A 19,943-nucleotide genomic window follows, 5' to 3' on the forward strand; every position below is an offset into this window, starting at 1 on the left:
TATTAAATATTGTCATTTCAAACTTTATTGTACACTAGTGCATTTGGGCACCTATGAACTATCTTGAAAAAGAAGGCTTGAATAGTCATTCTATTTTGAGCCTTTTTTTAGTGTTTGTAAAAATTGCATAGTGTTGGTATGCTATACATTTGAATGAAACACTCAAACAATGTAAAATGCAATGAGTTTGTGATGAAGAGATAATTCTTGAACAATTGATTCATAATCTTTATTTGTGATATTAGAATGAGAGCCGATACTCACGTTTCGAACACATTGTGTGAGGTTTATAACACATGTAATTTTTTTTTCACACTCCCACACACACACATGTGGCTATCGCTACGAGGGGCACAACAACCCGTAGCCTACACTAACGGGGAGCAAGGGGCTTCTCGAGGGAATCAAGGGTGGGTAGGCAACTCAGCCGCCCCTAGTGCCACGATGCCCGGCATAACACAAGTACGCAATCGTTGGTTTTGGTGAAGCATAAAGCTTTGGTGATGGCAAAGATCTCAAGGGCAATTAAACAGCTAACAGAGATTAAGCAAGGTAGGTTAATCGTGCTGAGCTGTTCAATTGCCCTGTCATCATCATAAGGTTTTTGTGGCCTGTAGGGTGATTAGCTCCTAAATCCTGAATTAAGGGCCTAGTTATTCAAAAAAACAAAGCTAGATTAAGGGGGACTATAAAATGAATATACGCTTGAGCTTAAAGTAATCCAGATTGTCTCCGATCATCGACAGCAGCAGCAGAGCTTCACCTGCTTCGGACCTTCCAACCCTAACGATTTCCTCCCCTCATCAGCTCTTTCCATTCCCAAATTCTGGCTTTTTCGAATTTGCACCATTCCAATCCCTTGCCTCGCTGTGCTTCTTCTGTTTCTCCTCCTCCTGCTTCCTTTTGGAACCTCGACTGCACGTTGCATCGCAAACGCAGCATGTGGCAGCCGTTTCCCTTCGCTTTTCTTGCCGAATTACCTTGTAGGAGAACAGCGCTTGCGTAATTCCATTCGGGACAGGTCCCGACGACAATGCGTGGTGTTATCATTTTGTGATCGTAAGGGGCGGGAATAAAAGCGCTGGACGTAAAGATGGATGGATCAGATAGTTGGCTTGGTGGCTTGGACTGGACATCAGTGGAGGTATAAATTCGTGACGTGTTGCTTCCTCCCTCCTCCTCGGGGCACCTCAAATTCGCAGCAAACTAGGGCTTGTCGGCAGATTTTTAATTGAATGAACACATTTCCAACGTAATTCAACTTTCATATGTAAGGTCTTGATTGTATCCTGCATTGTAGCCAATGACCCGGTCTTTCTCTCACGGCATGGAGGATCTTCTTTTGCCGGACGAAGGCATTATTGCAGAGGTATGCTCTAGTTCAAACCAGAATTGTATAACAGTGATTTGAGAGGCCTTTAAAGTAACAATTTGGTTGTCCTTATTTTTTTGTCGGATAAATTGACCAAGGAGATGTATTTTTGTCGATTTGGGTTCCGACTTTATTCACTGGAAGTTATAATGGGCTATACGTCGTATTGCATAGTAACAAGAGCCAGGTAGAACGAAATCCTTGTGTGTATGAAAGTAGAAACTCACGTAGGCGAAAGCGAGAGTTGTGCTTGGAAATGAAGCAGTGGGGTTATCCATTGTCATGAAAATAGAAGGCTTTCCTAACGCTGCCAATTTTATCTTCATCGATCCGTTCTGAAGGGAATCCCTGCCCTTTCCAAAAATTTGCCTTGCAAGAAATTTGGAGGCATGGAAAATCTAGAAGTCTGAAAAAGCAACATCAACAGCTTTTGTGCCCCAAAAGACGATAGTGTCGTTGTAAACAAGCTGCAATTGGCTACCAAAATTGGAACGTATAAACGTCTCTGTATTGTGGCAAGTTCTGAATTGGGATGAGTATGCGATTCTTTCTGTTTGGAGCTGAGATAACAAAAATTTCCATCCGAGGTTGTTGAAGCAAGTTAGCTTGCTCCTGCACAAAAATGAAGCATTACTTTTCTTCCCACTCCTTTTAAGTAACTCCTGCCCGTGTGGAAGCCAACGCAGCTCACCAACCACAAGCTGAGAACGTATTAGATAAGGTTTGTATGGAAAAATTTCCTTCACGTCATAGTCATTGAGGGTGGACTTCTGCATGAGAGTTTATGGGCATTCTGTTGGAAAGGTCACCTCCCCATCTGTAAGCCCCCATATGAGGAGAGCATGGGGGAGGGAGACCTAGGGCAGTACCCAACAGAAAAAGAGAGAAAGGGGCTGCCACATAGACAGCATCATGGCTGGGATGTGGGCAGCACATCTAGAACTATTATGGGCAGGACAGAGGGCCAGGAAAGTGTGGAAGGATGGCAGATCTGTACGGATTACAGATGCCTGCTGTACGGCTGGTTTCAGGGTCACATACGGAGCTCAGGCAGGAGCCCTAGAGCTGGAACAAGCCTGGAGCAGAGGCAAGACAGTCTGGGACAGATTGCGATGGATCTAGACAGGAGGCGCACTGTCTGCAGTAGGTTTTGGGGGGGGCTGGACCCTGTATTTATAGGGCATCTGCCCTTGAAAGGTGGGCCAAGGGCCCTTGTAATGTGTGCCCCAAAAGGGCAGCCCACAGTCCCATAAATAGGGAGCTTTGGGTCGGTTTTGGTCGGCCAGGGGCAGGTGGCTGAACCGACCAGCAGTCGGCCCTTTCTAGGGCTGCTGGGTCGGTTGGCTGGCCAGGCCCTTGAGGGCTATATAAGGAGGCCATTCAGGCCTCATTTCATATCATCTGGAGCAGCAATTCCACCAGCAGAAGGAGTAGCAGCAGGGCTATCTTTGGGCCTACAGTCAGGAGGAGAAAGAAGTACCTTGTGCTGCAGACTTAGCTAACAGGAAGCTGCCCACCTAGACTGGTTTCCAGACAGCAAGGTGGAGAAGATCATTCTAGACGGAAAGTCTACTCACGCTCGAGGTGGAGCACGCGGACTCTAGTCTAGAGATAGCCAGCAGATAGGAGAAGGACTTTGTGGTAAGATCAGAGGACCACACCATTGGTGGGACTCTGGATCTGTCTCTCTTGTATTGTGTCCATAGTTGTGGACGGAAATATATTACTTGGTGGTTTCTCTATCTAGTTTGGTTCATTGTCTATTGATGAGTCTGCACACCTATTGAATGCACATAAGTAAAGAAGTTTGTGATTCCACACCCACACCGCACACTGTGTGAGCTCCTGGGCATTATTTCCGCTGCGTGTACCCTCTGTTGGGTCGTTTCTAACATGGTATCAGAGCCCAAGTAGGAGGCTCGCAGGTGTGGGAGCCTGAAGGCAGGGACCTTGCTGAAGGACGACCCTGATTCAGAAGCTCTAGGGAATCGACTTCCACGACTGGAGGATTGTGCCCTTGCGAGAAGGAGGATGACTCAGGTTCAGTCAGGTGCGTTCATAGTTCTGGTTTACTGAAATTGAGTTTGGTTGACTTTGTTGTGTGGTATATACAGCAGAGATGTCGCCATCTATAGCCTCTTCAGCCCCTGCTATCCCTTCCTCCTCCTCCAGTTTTCTCTCTTTCACTATCCCTAACTTTGGTGAGTCTGGGAACCTGGACGGGACTAATTACCCGATCTGGAAAGTGAAGATCCGGAGTCATTTAGTGGCTCGGAAGCTGTGGAAGCTGACCACGGGAGAGGAGTCGAAGCCGGAAGACATGGTGGACAGTAAAGGGAAGGTACTCATGGCAATAGACAGAGAAGAGCTTGAAGCTTGGGAAGAAAGAGATGCCCATGCCCTGGCAATAATCATAGGGACTACCGTGGACTCTGTTCTTCGGCATATCCAACTGGCCGAGACGTCAGTAGAGGTGTGGGCCACACTAAAAGATCTGTACGAGACAGACAATACCTCTCGGATTGTGCTTCTTCAGCATCAACTCTACAATCTTGATATGGAAGAAGGCGATACGGTACATAGCCATTTGACGAAGGTCAAGGTGGTGCGGGATCAGCTGGCAGCAATTGGTCAGAAGACGGACTCATGCCATCTGGCCTTGATGGTACTGAGGAGATTGCCTCGGAGTTTCAAAAGTTTTGTTACAGCTGTGACAGATGGACAGAGGACCAAACCTCTGACATTTGAGGAGTTGTGTCCCTTACTGCTACAGGAGGAAGCTCGGGAGAAGCTCTACAACGAGGACAAAGATGACAAGGCGATGCTGGCAAAGGATTCTGTTGGCAAAGGAAAGGGCAAGCCTAACGGTGGCAAGTCCAATAAAGATGACTCTGACGATGAGGGGACTTCGAAGAGGAAGCACAAGAAGAAGTGTTTCTATTGTGATACGCCCGGACATTTTGCAAAGGACTGCAGAAAGAAAAAGGCGGATCTGAAAAACAAACAGGAGTCTGACCCAGATTCAGAGGGAAAGGCCAAAGCTAATGTGGTAATCAAAGAATTGTTCCTGGTGACATCATCGAGTGTTACCGAGGTCGGATATGTTGATCCAGAAATCACAGTAAGGATGTCTGACATAGAGATGTGGGTCGACGAGGAGTCAGATGCCTTTGTGAAGGTGAAGGACAGTATGGAGCGCTTGGTACCTTCCAGGTGTGTAGCTGTTGACACTGACACGAGGGTGGATTCCATGGAAAGCTCTGGGGTCTCATGGTCAGATGGATGCTGGACTTCAGAAGGGGACAGTACAGGATTACACAGGATCTTGGCGGGTGCCTCATTAAGGTACATGGTTTGCTTTCAGAGCGAACATTCAGGCAGTACAACAGTCTGGTATGTATTTGATATTCTGCATTTGAGCCTTTATAGCATGCTGTGGAGAGATTCTGCTCTTCATTTGTCTCAGGTGATAAGAGATTGGAAGGAATTGGCCTTCTTCAAAGGCAGAAGGGGAAGTATTGGTGCTTCTTCAAATCTCGGACGCAGATTGCTAGAAGGTGGTGGACAAAGAGTACTGAAGCCAGAAGAGTACTTGCTTGAGAACTCAGTGAGGGTTCATGGTCCAGGTTATCTGGAAATATTCATTGGTTGCAGACCTTGCCAAAAGAAGGACGGGTTGAAACAGACCCTCAGAGCATGGTGCCTGGAAGACTCCAGGTTGTTCACTCATTATGAGGGGGATGACTGGAAGATCGTGACGGCTGGATTGTTCGAGTTCAGAGGCGGGAATGTGACTGAAGGAGGTGGTTAGCAGGAGGTGCTACCAGAGATGGACTTGTGTACCAGGACGGTGTGCGGAAGCGGAACCGGACCTGGTGGAGCAGGAGCCACTGGATGCAAAGCCAGGAAAAGATTTCGACACCGAAAGGTTCCAGAGGACTACGACCAGGGAGTTACTGGAGCATCTTCATCGACGTGTTGGCATTGGGCTGAGATGTGTCGGTGAGAGGGGGTGTTGGAAAGGTCACCTCCCCATCTGTAAGCCCCCATATGAGGAGAGCATGGGGGAGGGAGACCTAGGGCAGTACCCAACAGAAAAAGAGAGAAAGGGGCTGCCACATAGACAGCATCATGGCTGGGATGTGGGCAGCACATCTAGAACTATTATGGGCAGGACAGAGGGCCAGGAAAGTGTGGAAGGATGGCAGATCTGTACGGATTACAGATGCCTGCTGTACGGCTGGTTTCAGGGTCACATACGGAGCTCAGGCAGGAGCCCTAGAGCTGGAACAAGCCCGGAGCAGAGGCAAGACAGTCTGGGACAGATTGCGATGGATCTAGACAGGAGGCGCACTGTCTGCAGTAGGTTTTGGGGGGGGCTGGACCCTGTATTTATAGGGCATCTGCCCTTGAAAGGTGGGCCAAGGGCCCTTGTAATGTGTGCCCCAAAAGGGCAGCCCACAGTCCCATAAATAGGGAGCTGTGGGTCGGTTTTGGTCGGCCAGGGGCAGGTGGCTGAACCGACCAGCAGTCGGCCCTTTCTAGGGCTGCTGGGTCGGTTGGCTGGCCAGGCCCTTGAGGGCTATATAAGGAGGCCATTCAGGCCTCATTTCATATCATCTGGAGCAGCAATTCCACCAGCAGAAGGAGTAGCAGCAGGGCTATCTTTGGGCCTACAGTCAGGAGGAGAAAGAAGTACCTTGTGCTGCAGACTTAGCTAACAGGAAGCTGCCCACCTAGACTGGTTTCCAGACAGCAAGGTGGAGAAGATCATTCTAGACGGAAAGTCTACTCACGCTCGAGGTGGAGCACGCGGACTCTAGTCTAGAGATAGCCAGCAGATAGGAGAAGGACTTTGTGGTAAGATCAGAGGACCACACCATTGGTGGGACTCTGGATCTGTCTCTCTTGTATTGTGTCCATAGTTGTGGACGGAAATATATTACTTGGTGGTTTCTCTATCTAGTTTGGTTCATTGTCTATTGATGAGTCTGCACACCTATTGAATGCACATAAGTAAAGAAGTTTGTGATTCCACACCCACACCGCACACTGTGTGAGCTCCTGGGCATTATTTCCGCTGCGTGTACCCTCTGTTGGGTCGTTTCTAACACATTCGGCTGCTGTAATTGCTAGTATCCCTAGTGTGACGAATCGAATGCACAGATTGCATACCTACCCAACAACTATATTTAAAGAATAGAGAATGTCTATGGGGCCTTGGGTGTGGGCCTATGACATTCTAGAGAGATGAGGCCTATGACATTCTAGAGAGATGAAGATACAAGACAAGACACATACTAAATAGGCCTATAGGCTACATGGGAAAAGGCCAACCAAACTTAGGTTCAATAGCTAGTCTTAAATTAGTTTTATTGTGTAGGAATTATGGTACAAAGTCCAATGATGAAATTGAAATCTAAGTCGGAGTAGGATTCACCATAAAATTTAGGTTCACAGCGTGCTTATTGGAAAAGGGGCAAAGACAATTGCCACATGCCAATTATGACATGTGGCTATGATTACGGCAAGTTTTGAAAAACCTTAGTATTTTTAGAAAACTGCAAAATATTGGCAGTGTTTAGAATGAAAAGGAAACCAAGAAAAACCTGTCTACTGTTAGGCTTGCTAATCTAAGGGGCACCTGCTAAAAGTGGACATGTTGAAATAATGACCAAGGACTACAGGCCTTTGGTCATGGAAAATATGAGAGGCAGCAGTAACACGTGGAAGGGCAGTCCCATGAACATTTGGAAAGGGTGTAGGCATGTGGCTCTTCCCCAAACACTTGGCTGTCCTTGCACCAACCCTGCAACACTTACCAAGCTGAACATCACTACCATTTGTCGTTTAGTGCTAGCTGTTGTCACGACTGAGTCTGCCCTGCACTTGAGGAGTGCTGACAGAAACTCATTACGAAGACCTTTGTATAAATGGATGCTCAAGTATGTGTGTGTGTGGATATATGTATGTGTGACAGAAACTCAGTATGAAGACCTTTGTATAAATGGATGCTCAAGTATGTGTGTGTGGATATGTGTATGCACGTACGGATATATGTATGTATGTCTTATGTCTATATTATGGTCTACACCCACTCTTGGTGCTAATGACATCGGTAGGGATGTCAAATATAGTCCCTGCTATGCATGATGGAGTTTATAGTTTTCAACCTTGTGACCGTTATGAGATTTATAAACCCCAACCTCGTGACTCATCTAGATATGGTTGCTGCCATATTTGCGGACGTATTTGCTGAATTGTAGTCCATGCTGTGGGTTGCTGATAGTGTGATAAATTCTTTCTATCTTAAATGGGGCGTTTCCTTATCAGCTAGTTTGTCTAAGCATTGTTTGCTTAGAAATGCTCATTTGGGAGAGACTAAAATGAAATCGTATAGTTTTGCCAAGTAGTTGAATGTGGACGACTTTGTGGTTAGCCTTCTTCTTTAGTGCTATGTGTGTGGATATATGGATGTGTGAGAGCATATGTTTATACTATGGTCTAGACCCACTGTTGGGCGCTGATGACGTCGGTGGGGATGCCATAGCTACACCCACCGTTGGGTGCTGATGACATCGATGTGGATGTCATAGTAGCTAGGCCCTGTTACAGTTGAGGTATTGACTTACAGAGATTTCGATAGACACTAATATTTTGCTCTGCATGGGTTTTAAGCATGGTCTCCTTGAATTTTTCTGTTTGGTTTTTCCTGTCTTTTGAGTTTGAAAATTTTGATACAATTTCAGCAGTATTCACATCACATGGATGCCGTTGTCTTGTTTTCAAATGCAGGGAAGGGGTGTTGTCTTGGTCAATGTGGATATAGCTGGCACGTTACTGGTAACAAATTATCGGCTGATTTTTGTGGTAAACTTACCCACTGCCCCCCGCAACACATCCCCCCCCCCCCATCTACACCCGTCAACCCCCTCCCCTCTTTCCATATTCACTGTACACCCAATAATCTTGAAAGTAGAAGACTATACTATACATATTATTGAAGGGATGAGTGAACTTTTTTGGATGCTTTGACAGAGCGAAGGACAAAGAAAGGTGGTTCCTCTTGGTACCATTCCATTGGCTACAATTGAGAAATTTACTAAACAGGTATTTTTTTTGGGGATCACTCATAATTTAACTTATATACCTCTTTGTTACTTGTTGCTCGTATTAAAGAGCACATGCTGGATGCTTTGTGTTTCCAGACTCCAACACACATATAGGTAAGTCTTTATGAGTGTTACTATCTATCGTGCTTGAGCATTTGGTATCCTTTGTATTTGGTTTGGCCCAGCTGCTGTTCGTGTCATTGCATCAATAATGCCTAACCCTTCAATGTAAGAAAAGATTATTATGTGTTGACCATATTTTGAGCCTGCAAACTAGTGCTGTTTGGTGGAATTGGGATTGTTGTTTTTTTCTTGCAAGAGACCAGTACTAACCAAAAACACCAGTGCTAGTTTCTGCATGGGATTATTTACCTCTTATATGGTTAGTTTAAGCCCTACATAGTGGAACCTATTGGTATGTTAACTCTTGTTTTCCTTTCTGGCAAATCTAACAAAAGCTTCAGCCTATGCGAGCCCCCCAAGCTCCTCGTGTGCGGGATAAATCTGGTTTGAGGCGACCTCTCCAAGTTGTGGGTATGTTTCTCTTCAGCATTGGTGAATGGTAATTTCCGTTTATTCCCTGTATCACAAAAAGTCTGATTTACTGGGTTGTTTTGTTCAGGCAAAGACATGCGAGTTATTTTGTTTGGATTTCGACCAAGAACTAAACAGGTTAGATTATGGCTATGCAGTTTCTGACATATGTATTTGATTAATGATTTTCTGGTGTTTTATACTTTTTATTGTTGTGGCATTAGTGATGAGTAACATACATATGCTGAAATCATATTGCAGTGCCAGGATTTGCTTACGATTCTGTAAATCTAGAGCTGGATAAATCGTAGTTTTGATTTGTAGTAATATCGTAAATTGAAATGACTGGAATTGCCAGCATGGTGGACTCTGAAGTTATGGATTATGAGTTTAGGATTAACATGGTTAGCAATATAGTATGGCATCTTAATAAATTTATGATGACCTTATTATCCTATTTCTTGAATCAATAAGGTACCAAGGTGGACCAGGGAATCATGTTTCTTTTCCAATATCGAATTTGCATAAGAATATTGAGAATTATTATTAAAAAAAAAACCATTAACCATAGGGGATTGGAAAGGACAATAGTACTCAGCCATGATTGAGAGATTGTATTTCATGTATCTTATTGTGTACTGAAGATAATGGTACTTCCACACTTATAGATAGTAAATAAGGACAAGACCTGGTCATCTAGATACCTTAGCTTATGCTTATAAGATATATACAGACTTTGAGTTCCCATTGAAGGTTTTGATTTGCCAAAATTGGTTTGAGTAGACTCTAGCATGGTAAGATCAGATCATTTTAAAGGATAAATAACAAATTTTCTGACTGCTTTGGAGATATAGACCTATGGTGTACTTCATCGAATTTACTCAAGAGATCTGAACTAAATGTGATTTAAAGAACAAATAAAAATAAAAATAATATGATCAATTCTAGTTAGATGATATCATTCTTGCTAAGCAAGAGTGGAAACATGAATGGTGGCTAGAAATATATATTTCTTAGACAATGTGACGCTTCATATGTATATTCTTGTTAAAGATTCAAATTTTTAAAAGTGTTTTTTTTGGGGGTAAAGAAGACCTTTTTTTTTTGTGTGTGTGTGTGTGGTAAAGAAGACCTATTAAGCATGAAAGGAACTCCAAGAGCAAGGCTCAAGGGATAAGTACATCATGCAAGGCATGAGAAAACAAACTCTCTGACTTCGAGAAGAACGGAGAGCCACTCCACTCTTTGAGACAAACAATCGTCCTGGTAGAGGCTGGCCGTAAATATCCCTGCATGCTCCCGCAAATGGCCACCAATTTGTGTACAGTATCTGTCCTGATAGTGGCTGTCCTGATAGTGGCCAATTTGTTTATAGGGTGGACCTGTAAACCTCTAGATCTCCAACTTTGCCATGCTGCGCTGCTCGCCAGTATAAGTAGAACCAAAAACGTTGTCCAGAGAGCATGACTCAACTAAGTGTCAAACTGAAAGAGACCAAGAAGAGTTATGTCTCTCATAAAACACCCGAGGGGATTGGGCGGGTCGGAAGCCGAAAGAGAGTAGAGTCTGGAGAAGACAATGGGCTAGGACCTAGATCGGGAGAACTCGATGAAGACCTTGGGCGAGAGGATACTCCTCCAAGACCAATATGTGGTTACAAGGTCCCAGGCACGCTTGAACTCACGTGAGAGTGGCCGGGTTGGAACATGCAAGGCATGAGAAAACAAACTCTCTGACTTCGAGAAGAATGGAGAGCCACTCCACTCTTTGAGACAAACAATCGTTCGGGTAGAGGCTGGCCGGAAATATCCCTGCATGCTCCCGCAAATGGCCACCAATTTGTGTGCAGTATCTGTCCTGATAGTGGCCAATTTGTTTATAAAGTGGACCTGTAAACCTCTGGATCTCCAACTTTGCCATGCTGCGCTGCTCGCCAGTATAAGTAGAACCAAAAACGTTGTCCAGAGAGCATGACTCAACTAAGTGTCAAACTGAAAGAGACCAAGAAGAGTTATGTCTCTCATAAAACACCCGAGGGGATTGGGCGGGTCGGAAGCCGAAAGAGAGTAGAGTCTGGAGAAGACAATGGGCTAGGACCTAGATAGGGAGAACTCGATGAAGACCTTGGGCGAGAGGATACTCCTCCAAGACCAATATGTGGTTCCAAGGTCCCAGGCACGCTTGAACTCGTGAGAGTGGCCGGGTTGGAAGAGGAGTAGAGTTCGGAAAAGGCAATGAGCTAGGACCTATAGAGGGAGATCTTGATGAGGCATGGTTTGGGCAATGTGAGGGAAAATTGGTGGGGGGCACGGTGGGAATTGAGACTGCGGAGTTGGGATTGATAGGAGGAGGAAGGGGGGGGGGGGGGGAGAGGTTTGGAAGGGGGTTGGGTGACAACAGTCGGCCAAGGGGAGGTACATGGTGTTAAGCCAGGCAATCTCCAATTCTAGAAGACAGGATAATCAAAGGTCAAACTGGCGCAAAGGTCCGATCACTTACAGGTAAAAACACCACAGGTGACTCTCCGTCAGGACACAAATCAACAATCCAAACCCGGACAAAATTCCACAACCAAAGCCCTGTCAAAGAGCCCCGGATCGGAGGCAAATTCCACAACCAAAGCCCTGTCAAAGAGCCCCGGATCGGAGGCCAAAAAAAGGCCCTTTTCTGGTCGACCAGATTGACCTGGTCGGTCAATATCTGACCAGGTTGGTCAATATCTGACCAGGTCGGTCAGATCTGGGCCAACCAGCTGGCCGACCAGCTGGTTGACCGACTGGCCCCTCCCTATTTAAAGGGGGGGGGGCCTAGGTACTCTTCACCACTTCAAGCTCCAGAGGTACCTGCACACCCTGAGCCTCTTCTGCCCTTCTTTCTGCTCCAGATCTGCCCTCCTTTCTGCTCCAGATCTGCCCCCAACTTCTGCTCCAGATCTGCCCCCAACTTCTGCTCCAGATTATGTTCTTTCTATTCCAAATCTGCAGCAACTCTTGCATCAGTTTGTTGTCTCAGATTTGGTTCAGTTCCAACTTGTGGAGCTAGTGCAAAAGTCCACTACAGTTGTCTTCCCTGGAGGATTGATGTTTGCTTCCTCCAGAGCTTCTCTCTCATATCTTCTCCTGTACTGAGTTCCGTTTGTGATATATATTTCTTCTTCAGCCATTATTAGTCTTCAGTATTGTTTTATTTGTCTCCAAGTACTTTCTTTATACATGGTGCGAGGGGGAGATCTGTGGTGCTGGAGTCCCCCTTTCTCATTTGTGGTCTTTGAGAGGAGCTCGTTGTTTGACCAATGCCACTGTCGCTCTAGTAGTCTGTCTCCCCAAGTTAAAGATTAAGAAGAGTTATCTGTGGTTGGGTCATCAAGGTGGAAGAAATAGGCCCTCATGGTCTCGATTGTGCGATTGAAGGAGGTGATCTTTATATCGCCGGGCCTCAAGTAGGAAAGTTGCCACTCGTTGCTGATCAAGACAGGGCAAGGGATCTGAGATTAGTTCAAATCTACTCCTGAAGAGATAGTGATGTCTCCACGGATCTCATAGTACACATGGCATCAGCAAAGTGCTCCTCTGTCTCAGCCTCGTGCATATCACATAAAGTGTAGATTTGTCTCTTGCGTGCCGTCTCAATGCATATTCGATGAGAGGATACTCAGAACTGCCTAAATGAGATCCTGAAGGCATGTGGGAGGTGAATTGTCACGGGGGCGTGATGGTGAAGTGATTAAACTAACCGCCACTGAATTTGGCTTAGGGGTGCCAAGCTAGGGGCATTAATTAATGTCCAAAGGGTACCTATGATTAAATGTGCAACATGTGCAATTCCTAGTGCTATTAGCTTGGTCCTATTCACTAGGGCCATTGCTTCTATTCACTAGGGTCATGTTTCAAAAAGTGACCCACTAGAGGTCCTATTCACTAGGGTCATTGGTTTTATTCACTAGGGTCATGTCTTAAGAAGTGACCCCCCAGAGCCATTAATTTCCCACATCCAATTTGCCATGTGTCCCGAGTGTGTGCATGCTTGGGCTGTATGCTTGACTTGTGGCGCCTGTGTGTCCCATCTGGAAGCACCTGGAAGGTCTTGGAGCCCTACCCTATCCTACCCTGCTGTTCTGGGTCTTCATCCCTACCCGAGAGTCTTTTTGGAGTGTGTGGCGGATTTGTGGAGCTCTCCCTTTGCTGGCTGAAGACGTTTTGGATGATTTCTCCGCGACATATCTTCTCCTGCTGGTGTTTCCTGCTGCTGGCATGCTCCCTGGGCTTGGGCGTCTCCATTCTGGACTTTCTCTGATGCTTTTCTCGACACTATTAAGCAACTAAGCAATTCCCACTTTACGGGGCAATCAAATGGCTTACAGGCCAGCCAAAAGGCCAGCTCTCTCAGCCAAACAAATGGCCTGCAAGTCCAGCTGGTCTGGCCGACCAGATCTGGCCGACCAGTTGGCCGACCAGCTGGCAGGCCCACCGACCAACTGGCAGGCCCAACCGACCAGCTGGCCGACCAGCTGGCAGGCCCACCGACCAGCTGGCCGACTAGCTAGGTCTGGCCTATAAGAGGCCTTTGCCCTCACTCTTCTGTTGGACTCTTCCTGGACAGGACAGGACCTGCAGCTGATCCTCATCTCCTCCATCTTTTGCTGCAGGCCCGCCTGCTCCATCTACCTCTCCTCTGCTGTCTCCCTCTCCTGCCTCTCCTTCATGCCTCCTGGCTGCTTCATCCTCTACTCCAAGATCTGCTCCCAACTTCTGCTCCTCTGCTCAGATCTGCTCCCCTACTTCAGCTCAGCTCCTTCTGCTCCAGATCTGTCCCATCCTACTCCAGATCTGTCCCCTTCTGCTCCTCTTCTCCAGATCAGATCCTTCTACTCCAGATCTGTCCCATCCTACTCCAGATCTGTCCCCTTCTGCTCCTCTGCTACATAACAGCTCCTTCTGCCCTAGATCAGTTCCTTTTCTTCATCCTATTGCTATTCCAGATAGCCTGAAGGTTCCTTCCTCAGAGCATGCTGGTTTCAGCCATCTCCAAGGGCAGCTCCAGCTCCCATCATCCTCGTCATCATTGAGCTACACGGAGGACTGCGTGACGCTCCCTCTGCGGCTATCTGTTCTACTGTCTCTCTACAGATTCACCTCAGCCACAGTCCTTCAGACACGATGGCTTGAGGTTCTTGTATTCAGTTTTTCATATTACCGACAGGCACTATGTTTTCTGAGTTCCGTTCTTCAGTTGTATCTGAGTATTGTCTATTTTCTGATCGCTCCACTGCAAACCCTATGGTTTCTCTATCGTTTCTCTATACACTCTTCGCAATAGAATGCTTCCTTCTCACTCTTTGAGGCCATATTCCTGGTCGCCTCTCTCCTGACTCTTGTCTAGTGCTGTGCACACTGCAATCGGAGATGCTATGGGCTGGAATCCTCAGTTTGGTGGAGGATTTCATGGCGGTTTGGTTGCTGATTCCTGGACGACTTTCCTTGTAACTCTTTTTGGTGCTGGAAGGCAGCCAGGGACAGCCTCCTCCTGCCAGAGACTGCTGGTTGACCATCTTCTGGGGCTGTTTCGAGCTGAAACAGGCTCCCTTTGCTTGCCGTACTCTTGTCTTCTTTTTCTGGTGTGTGCATCTGCTACTCTTGTTGAGTTTTGCAAGGTTGGTTGCCCTGCAATTGGTCCGGAAGAGGATTGGGGCACTGGTTGTGTTACTCTCTTCCTGGGAGAGCAATGGCAAGCCTTGGACTCAGTGATGGCCTTGATTTGTGTGGATGCATTGCTTGGTATGAGGTTGGGTTATTCCGCTTGTGATATGCTTGGCTACTGAAGGGAACCAAGAGGATAGCACGGGGTGTTGTGTTGGAATGGTCACCTCCCCATCTGTAAGCCCCCATATGAGGAGAGCATGGGGGAGGTAGACCAGGGGATATTGGGGCTGCCACATGGGCAGCACATGAGCTGCCATGTGGGCAGCACACAGCAAAAGGTAAAGGCTTCCACATGGGCAGCACACAGGCTGCCATGTGGGCAGCTATCCAGACATGGCCAATGGGGTAGCAAGAAGGGTACCTGGCAAGTCGTGGAGCTCCTGATGTATGGGGCAGACATGTGGACATCAGGGACCTGCAGCAGCCTGATTGAGGAGGGATTTCCAGCAAGGACAGACGGTGCTTCAGTACGGAGAAGATACGGGATGCATACGTGGCTGTACGGGGCTGGTATAGGCCTGGCAGGAGGCAAGGATGCTGCAGCAGGAAGGCGCCTGCATGAAGAAAGATGCGGGGCAGATGGCAGAGGCTATGGGCAGGTGTGAGGCCTGCAAAAGGCCCTGAATCTAGGGCAGTAGGGCCCTGGCCAGTGGCGCAATGCCACATGGCAGGTCGGCCCTGCAAATGGCCCTGAAGGGGTCTAGTTTTGTGGGCCCATGGGGAGGGCTGCTGGGTCGGCCAGTGGACCCCCCGCATGGGTCGGTTTTGAGCAGACTGGTCGGCCACTAAGGGGCTGCCAGTCGGTTACTTCAAGGGGCCCTTGAGGGCCTATAAAAGGAGAGGCCTCAGGCCTCATTTCATATCCAACTATCCAGCAAGAGCAGGAGTAGACAGGAGCAGCCAGAAGCCACTCCCTTGGGCCTCACACTGGGGGTGAAGGAGAGTAAAAGGTGTGCTGCAGACTGAGTTGCCTAGAGGCTGGACCTTGGCTGTCTTCTAGGGCAGCGAGGTGTTGTGATTATCTTCTGAAGTAGCAAACCTGCAGCAGACAGGAGCAGCAGTCAAGGCATTCTTGGACCTACTCCCAGGAGGTGAAGAAGACGTACAGAGAGTTGCAGACTGAGCTAGCAAGGTGCTTCCCACCGAGGCTGATTCACAGGCAGTAAGGTGGAGAAGAACACTCAAGACAGAGAGTCTACATTTGCTCGAGGTGGAGCACACAGGCATAGAGATCTAGAAGTGCTTGACATCTAGTAGGAGAACCTTTTGGCATTGTATCCTGTCCTACTTTGTGGACGGACGGAAATATAAAGTGTTGCTTCTATATTGTCTCTGAGCATTGTCTATTTACTGGCTTGCACATCTATGCACATTAAGCTAAGAAGTTTGTGATTCCACACCCCACAGCACACTGTGTGAGCTCCTGGGCAATACTAATGTCGTCCGTTGTGCGTACCCTTTGTTGGGTAATTTCTAACATGGTATCAGAGCCCAAGTAGGAGGCTCAGAGGTGTGGGAACCTGAAGGTAGGGACCTTGTTGAAGGACGACCCTGCACAGGTGTGGGAACCTGAAGGTAGGGACCTTGCTGAAGGACGACCCTGATTAAGAAGCTCTTAGGAATCGACTTCCACGATTGGAGGACAGTACCCTTGCGAGAAGGAGGGTGACTCAGGTTCAGTGAGGTGCGTTTAAAGTTCGTGGTCCAGGTTATCTGGAGATGTTCTTTTGTTGCAGATCTTGCCAAAGAAAGGACGGGTTGAAACAGACCCTCAGAGCATGGTGCCTGGAAGACTCCAGGTTGTTCACTCATTATGAGGGGGACAACTGGAAGATTGTGACGGCTAGATTGCTCGAGTTCGAAGGCGGGAATGTGACTGAAGGAGGTGGTGCCAGGAGGTGCTACCAAAGATGGACCCGTGTACCAGGATGGTGTGCGGAAGCGGAACGAGACCTGGTGGAGCAGGAGCCATTGGATGAAAAACTAAGAAAAGATTTCGACATCGAAGTGTTCCAGAGGACTACGACTAGGGAGCATTGTCATGGACGTGTTGGCATTGGGCCGAGATGTGTCGGTGAGAGGGGGTGTTGGAATGGTCACCTCCCCATTTGTAAGCCCCCATATGAGGAGAGCATGGGGGAGGTAGACCAGGGGATATTGGGGCTGCCACATGGGCAGCACATGAGCTGCCATGTGGGCAGCACACAACAAAAGGTAAAGGCTGCCACATGGGCAGCACACAGGCTGCCATGTGGGCAGCTATCCAGACATGGCCATGGGGTAGCAAGAAGGGTACCTGGCAAGTCGTGGAGCTCCTGATGTACGGGGCAGACATGTGGACATCAGCGACCTGCAGAACCCTGATTGTGGAGGGATTTCCAGCAAGGACAGACGGTGCTTCAGTACGGAGAAGGTATGGAATGCATACGTGGCTGTACTGGGCTGGTATAGGCCTGGCAGGAGGCAAGGATGCTGCAGCAGGAAGGCGCCTGCATGAAGAAAGATGCGGGGCAGATGGCAGAGGCTATGGGCAGGTGTGAGGCCTGCAAAAGGCCCTGAATCTAGGGCAGTAGGGCCTGGCCAGTGGCGCAATGCCACGTACCAGGTCGGCCCTGCAAATGGCCCTGAAGGGGCCTAGTTTTGTGAACCCATAGGGAGGGCTGCTGGGTCGGCGAGTGGACCCCCCGCATGGGTCGGTTTTGAGCAGACTGGTCGGCCACTAAGGGGCTGCCAGTCGGTTACTTCAAGGGGCCCTTGAGGGCCTATAAAAGGAGAGGCCTCAGGCCTCATTTCATGTTTGTGATTCCACACCCCACACCACACTGTGTGAGCTCTTGGGCAATACTATCAGTCTTCCGCTGTGCGTACCTTGTGTTGGATTGTCCATAATCACCGACAATGTTTGGCCTTTTTATTAATGAGCTTGAGTCTTTCATCTAGATACTTAGCGGAGCACGCTCATCCTTGGCTGGATCTCTGACCCCAATTCTATTGTATGTAGATGATGTTACTCTTCCTCAGCTAAGAGTCTCCAATGACACCTAGATGCACTTCAGACTTTCTGTGAGACACGTCATCTGGAGGTCAACCTAAGTAAAACCAAGGTCATTGAAACCGGCCTCTAATCACTCAGAGGGCAGTGGAACTAAACCTTTAATCACTTCAGCACTTATTTACAGCTCACAAAGCATATATCACAACCATTAACCATTGCATGATCACCATTTGGCATTTACCCATTTGTTCACAAACAAAACCACTGAAAAAGGGATGGAGGCTAGAATGCCCCTGCTCAACAGACATAGACAAGTGCACCCGATTGGCCCCAAACACCGTGGCGCCCCTTTCGGTATTTCTTTATATTTCACAGTGAAATGATTACAAGTTGCATCTGGGAGACCTTCCCTGCAACTGAGCACGCAGCCCCAATTCACTAAGCCTTCGCAAGGCTTTCAAGCATAGAACACCATCACATAAGTGCACTTAACCCATAGGCTCAACCCAAAGGCATTCTCTTTTCCGAGTGCAATTCCATTGGCTGTCCAGATGCAATCACACTGCACCCCAGCTGCACTCTCTTTGAGTGGTTTCCAGATGGCATTCACAAAGCTTTTCAAAGCTCCAAAATAAAATCAGCAAAGTACCCAACCAAAGAATGACTCATGTAGCTCTGCCTGGGCACCTGTGAGCCAAGAAAGAGGCGGCACACAAGGCCAACCAATAGCTTATGGCAAAAAGAAATTGCAGTAGCAAAATCACAACTCACCAAGCCCTGAAAACTCGAACCAAGTCCTCAATCGCCAAGAGGACATAGTAGCCAATGCCCAATTGCCAAAGAGGAGTGCAAAGGCATGAAGAAAGAGCATTTACAAGAGCCGACCAGCAAGAATTCCACTGAAAAATGCGAAAAGAAGCACTTCTGTCGCGAAGAAGTGGGAGTTCTTGGGCTCAAAAGAAGCGTGCTTCAGAGAGGAATGCATTGAGAAGGTTTTGGAGAAGTTTCATCGCCGGAAAGTCCTCCGAAACTGAGAAAAACCAGTCAACCAGCGCGTCGGACCACTCGAAATTCAACAGAAAGCTGTAGCTTTGCAAGAGGAGAGGCCCAGGAGGCGGTAGAAGAAAAAAGGTCCAGAAAAAGCCACTTTTGCAAATTCGACCAGCAAAATAAGTGCTCAGCTCTGCCCGTTCTACCAAACGCACGGAGGGAAAAGCATATCACTACGAAGGGGAGGCAGAGGGGAAGCCATCGGGCCAAACGGAAGTCGAGGAATCCAAACGGGTGAGGAGTTATGAAGAAAAACGGAATTCAGCTGAAGGAGGCTGAAAAACCAGTCCAAAATCTCAACAAAGGGAGAAGATGAGAGAGAAAACCACACATGTGAAGTTTAGAAGGCCCAGGAAGGTCCAGGAATGGCAAAGGAGCATGTAGAAGGCACTAGAGCCACCTGGAACTCTAGGGGGGCCACTGAAGGTACATGGCCCTCTAGGGGGCCCATTAAAAATGCCACGTCATCATTTTCCAACAACCACTCTTTTAATTCCTTGGAATGCCTTTGGGCCTAGGGATTAATTACGCTTATGTGCTAGGCACCATGCCGCGTTTAATTACACATTATTAAGCCCACGCTTGGACTTTTAAAACCAAAGTTGTCACGGTCTTGTAGTACATTAAAGTACTTAGAATTTCACGCCCCCGTGACAGTCATGGTCTTCAATACATCTCGGGCAGCCACACATCAAGTGCAGTCCACCTTCCATGGTATACTGATTCATATTGTCGCGTTCTATACGTACTTGGGGGTTCTCTTTTTCAAGCTTAATCTTCAAGATGACACTAGCTATGCAAGCCCGATTGAGGAGAGAGTACACTGCACTTGCGTCAGTGGTTTCAATCCCATTTTCACGACCCCAAGACCAAGTCTCTTCTATTCGACTCTCTTGTTCATCCAACTAGGATGTATGGCAGTCCCTTTTGGGGGTAGATCTATAAGAGACAACTGTCCCGTATAGGTTCTACTCTTGCATGGATGATGCATAGCAGGCCGTCGCTCCTACACAATATCACTAGCAGAGCTTGGGGCCACCCCTCTACAACGTGATGCATTCTTCCTAGCAGTCATGTACCTTCACAAAGTTGGGGATTTAGGCAAGACTACATCAGGACAGTGCAGGCTACCTTGGCTGGCCTTGACCTCGTTTTGACACTAGAGGCAATCAGAGCAGCTG

At 47.7% G+C, this 19,943-nt stretch overlaps 1 protein-coding gene across 3 annotated transcripts in view; it reads left to right on the forward strand.

Moving 5' to 3' along the window:
• Positions 1-734: 734 nt before the first annotated feature.
• LOC147881080 (phosphatidylinositol-3-phosphatase myotubularin-1-like) overlaps positions 735-19,943 on the forward strand; it is a 92,975-nt gene continuing 73,766 nt past the window's right edge. The window contains exons 1-6 of one of the 3 annotated variants that reach the window (XM_087402471.1): positions 735-1,144; positions 1,301-1,369; positions 8,168-8,242; positions 8,411-8,482; positions 8,943-9,018; positions 9,107-9,156. In XM_087402471.1, coding sequence (XP_087258597.1) covers positions 1,094-1,144; positions 1,301-1,369; positions 8,168-8,242; positions 8,411-8,482; positions 8,943-9,018; positions 9,107-9,156 — 393 coding nt within the window. In that variant the 5' untranslated portion in view covers positions 735-1,093. Of the gene's footprint in view, positions 1,145-1,300; positions 1,370-8,167; positions 8,243-8,410; positions 8,483-8,580; positions 8,599-8,942; positions 9,019-9,106; positions 9,157-19,943 lie in introns of those variants that run through there. The other 2 variants (XM_087369653.1, XM_087369654.1) reach the window with 2 other exon arrangements.

This window comes from Dipteris shenzhenensis, chromosome 31 (assembly GCF_047967505.1).
Source record: "Dipteris shenzhenensis isolate YYH24624 ecotype China chromosome 31, Dip_SZ_1.0, whole genome shotgun sequence".
In the NCBI taxonomy this organism is placed as follows: Eukaryota; Viridiplantae; Streptophyta; class Polypodiopsida; order Gleicheniales; family Dipteridaceae; genus Dipteris; species Dipteris shenzhenensis.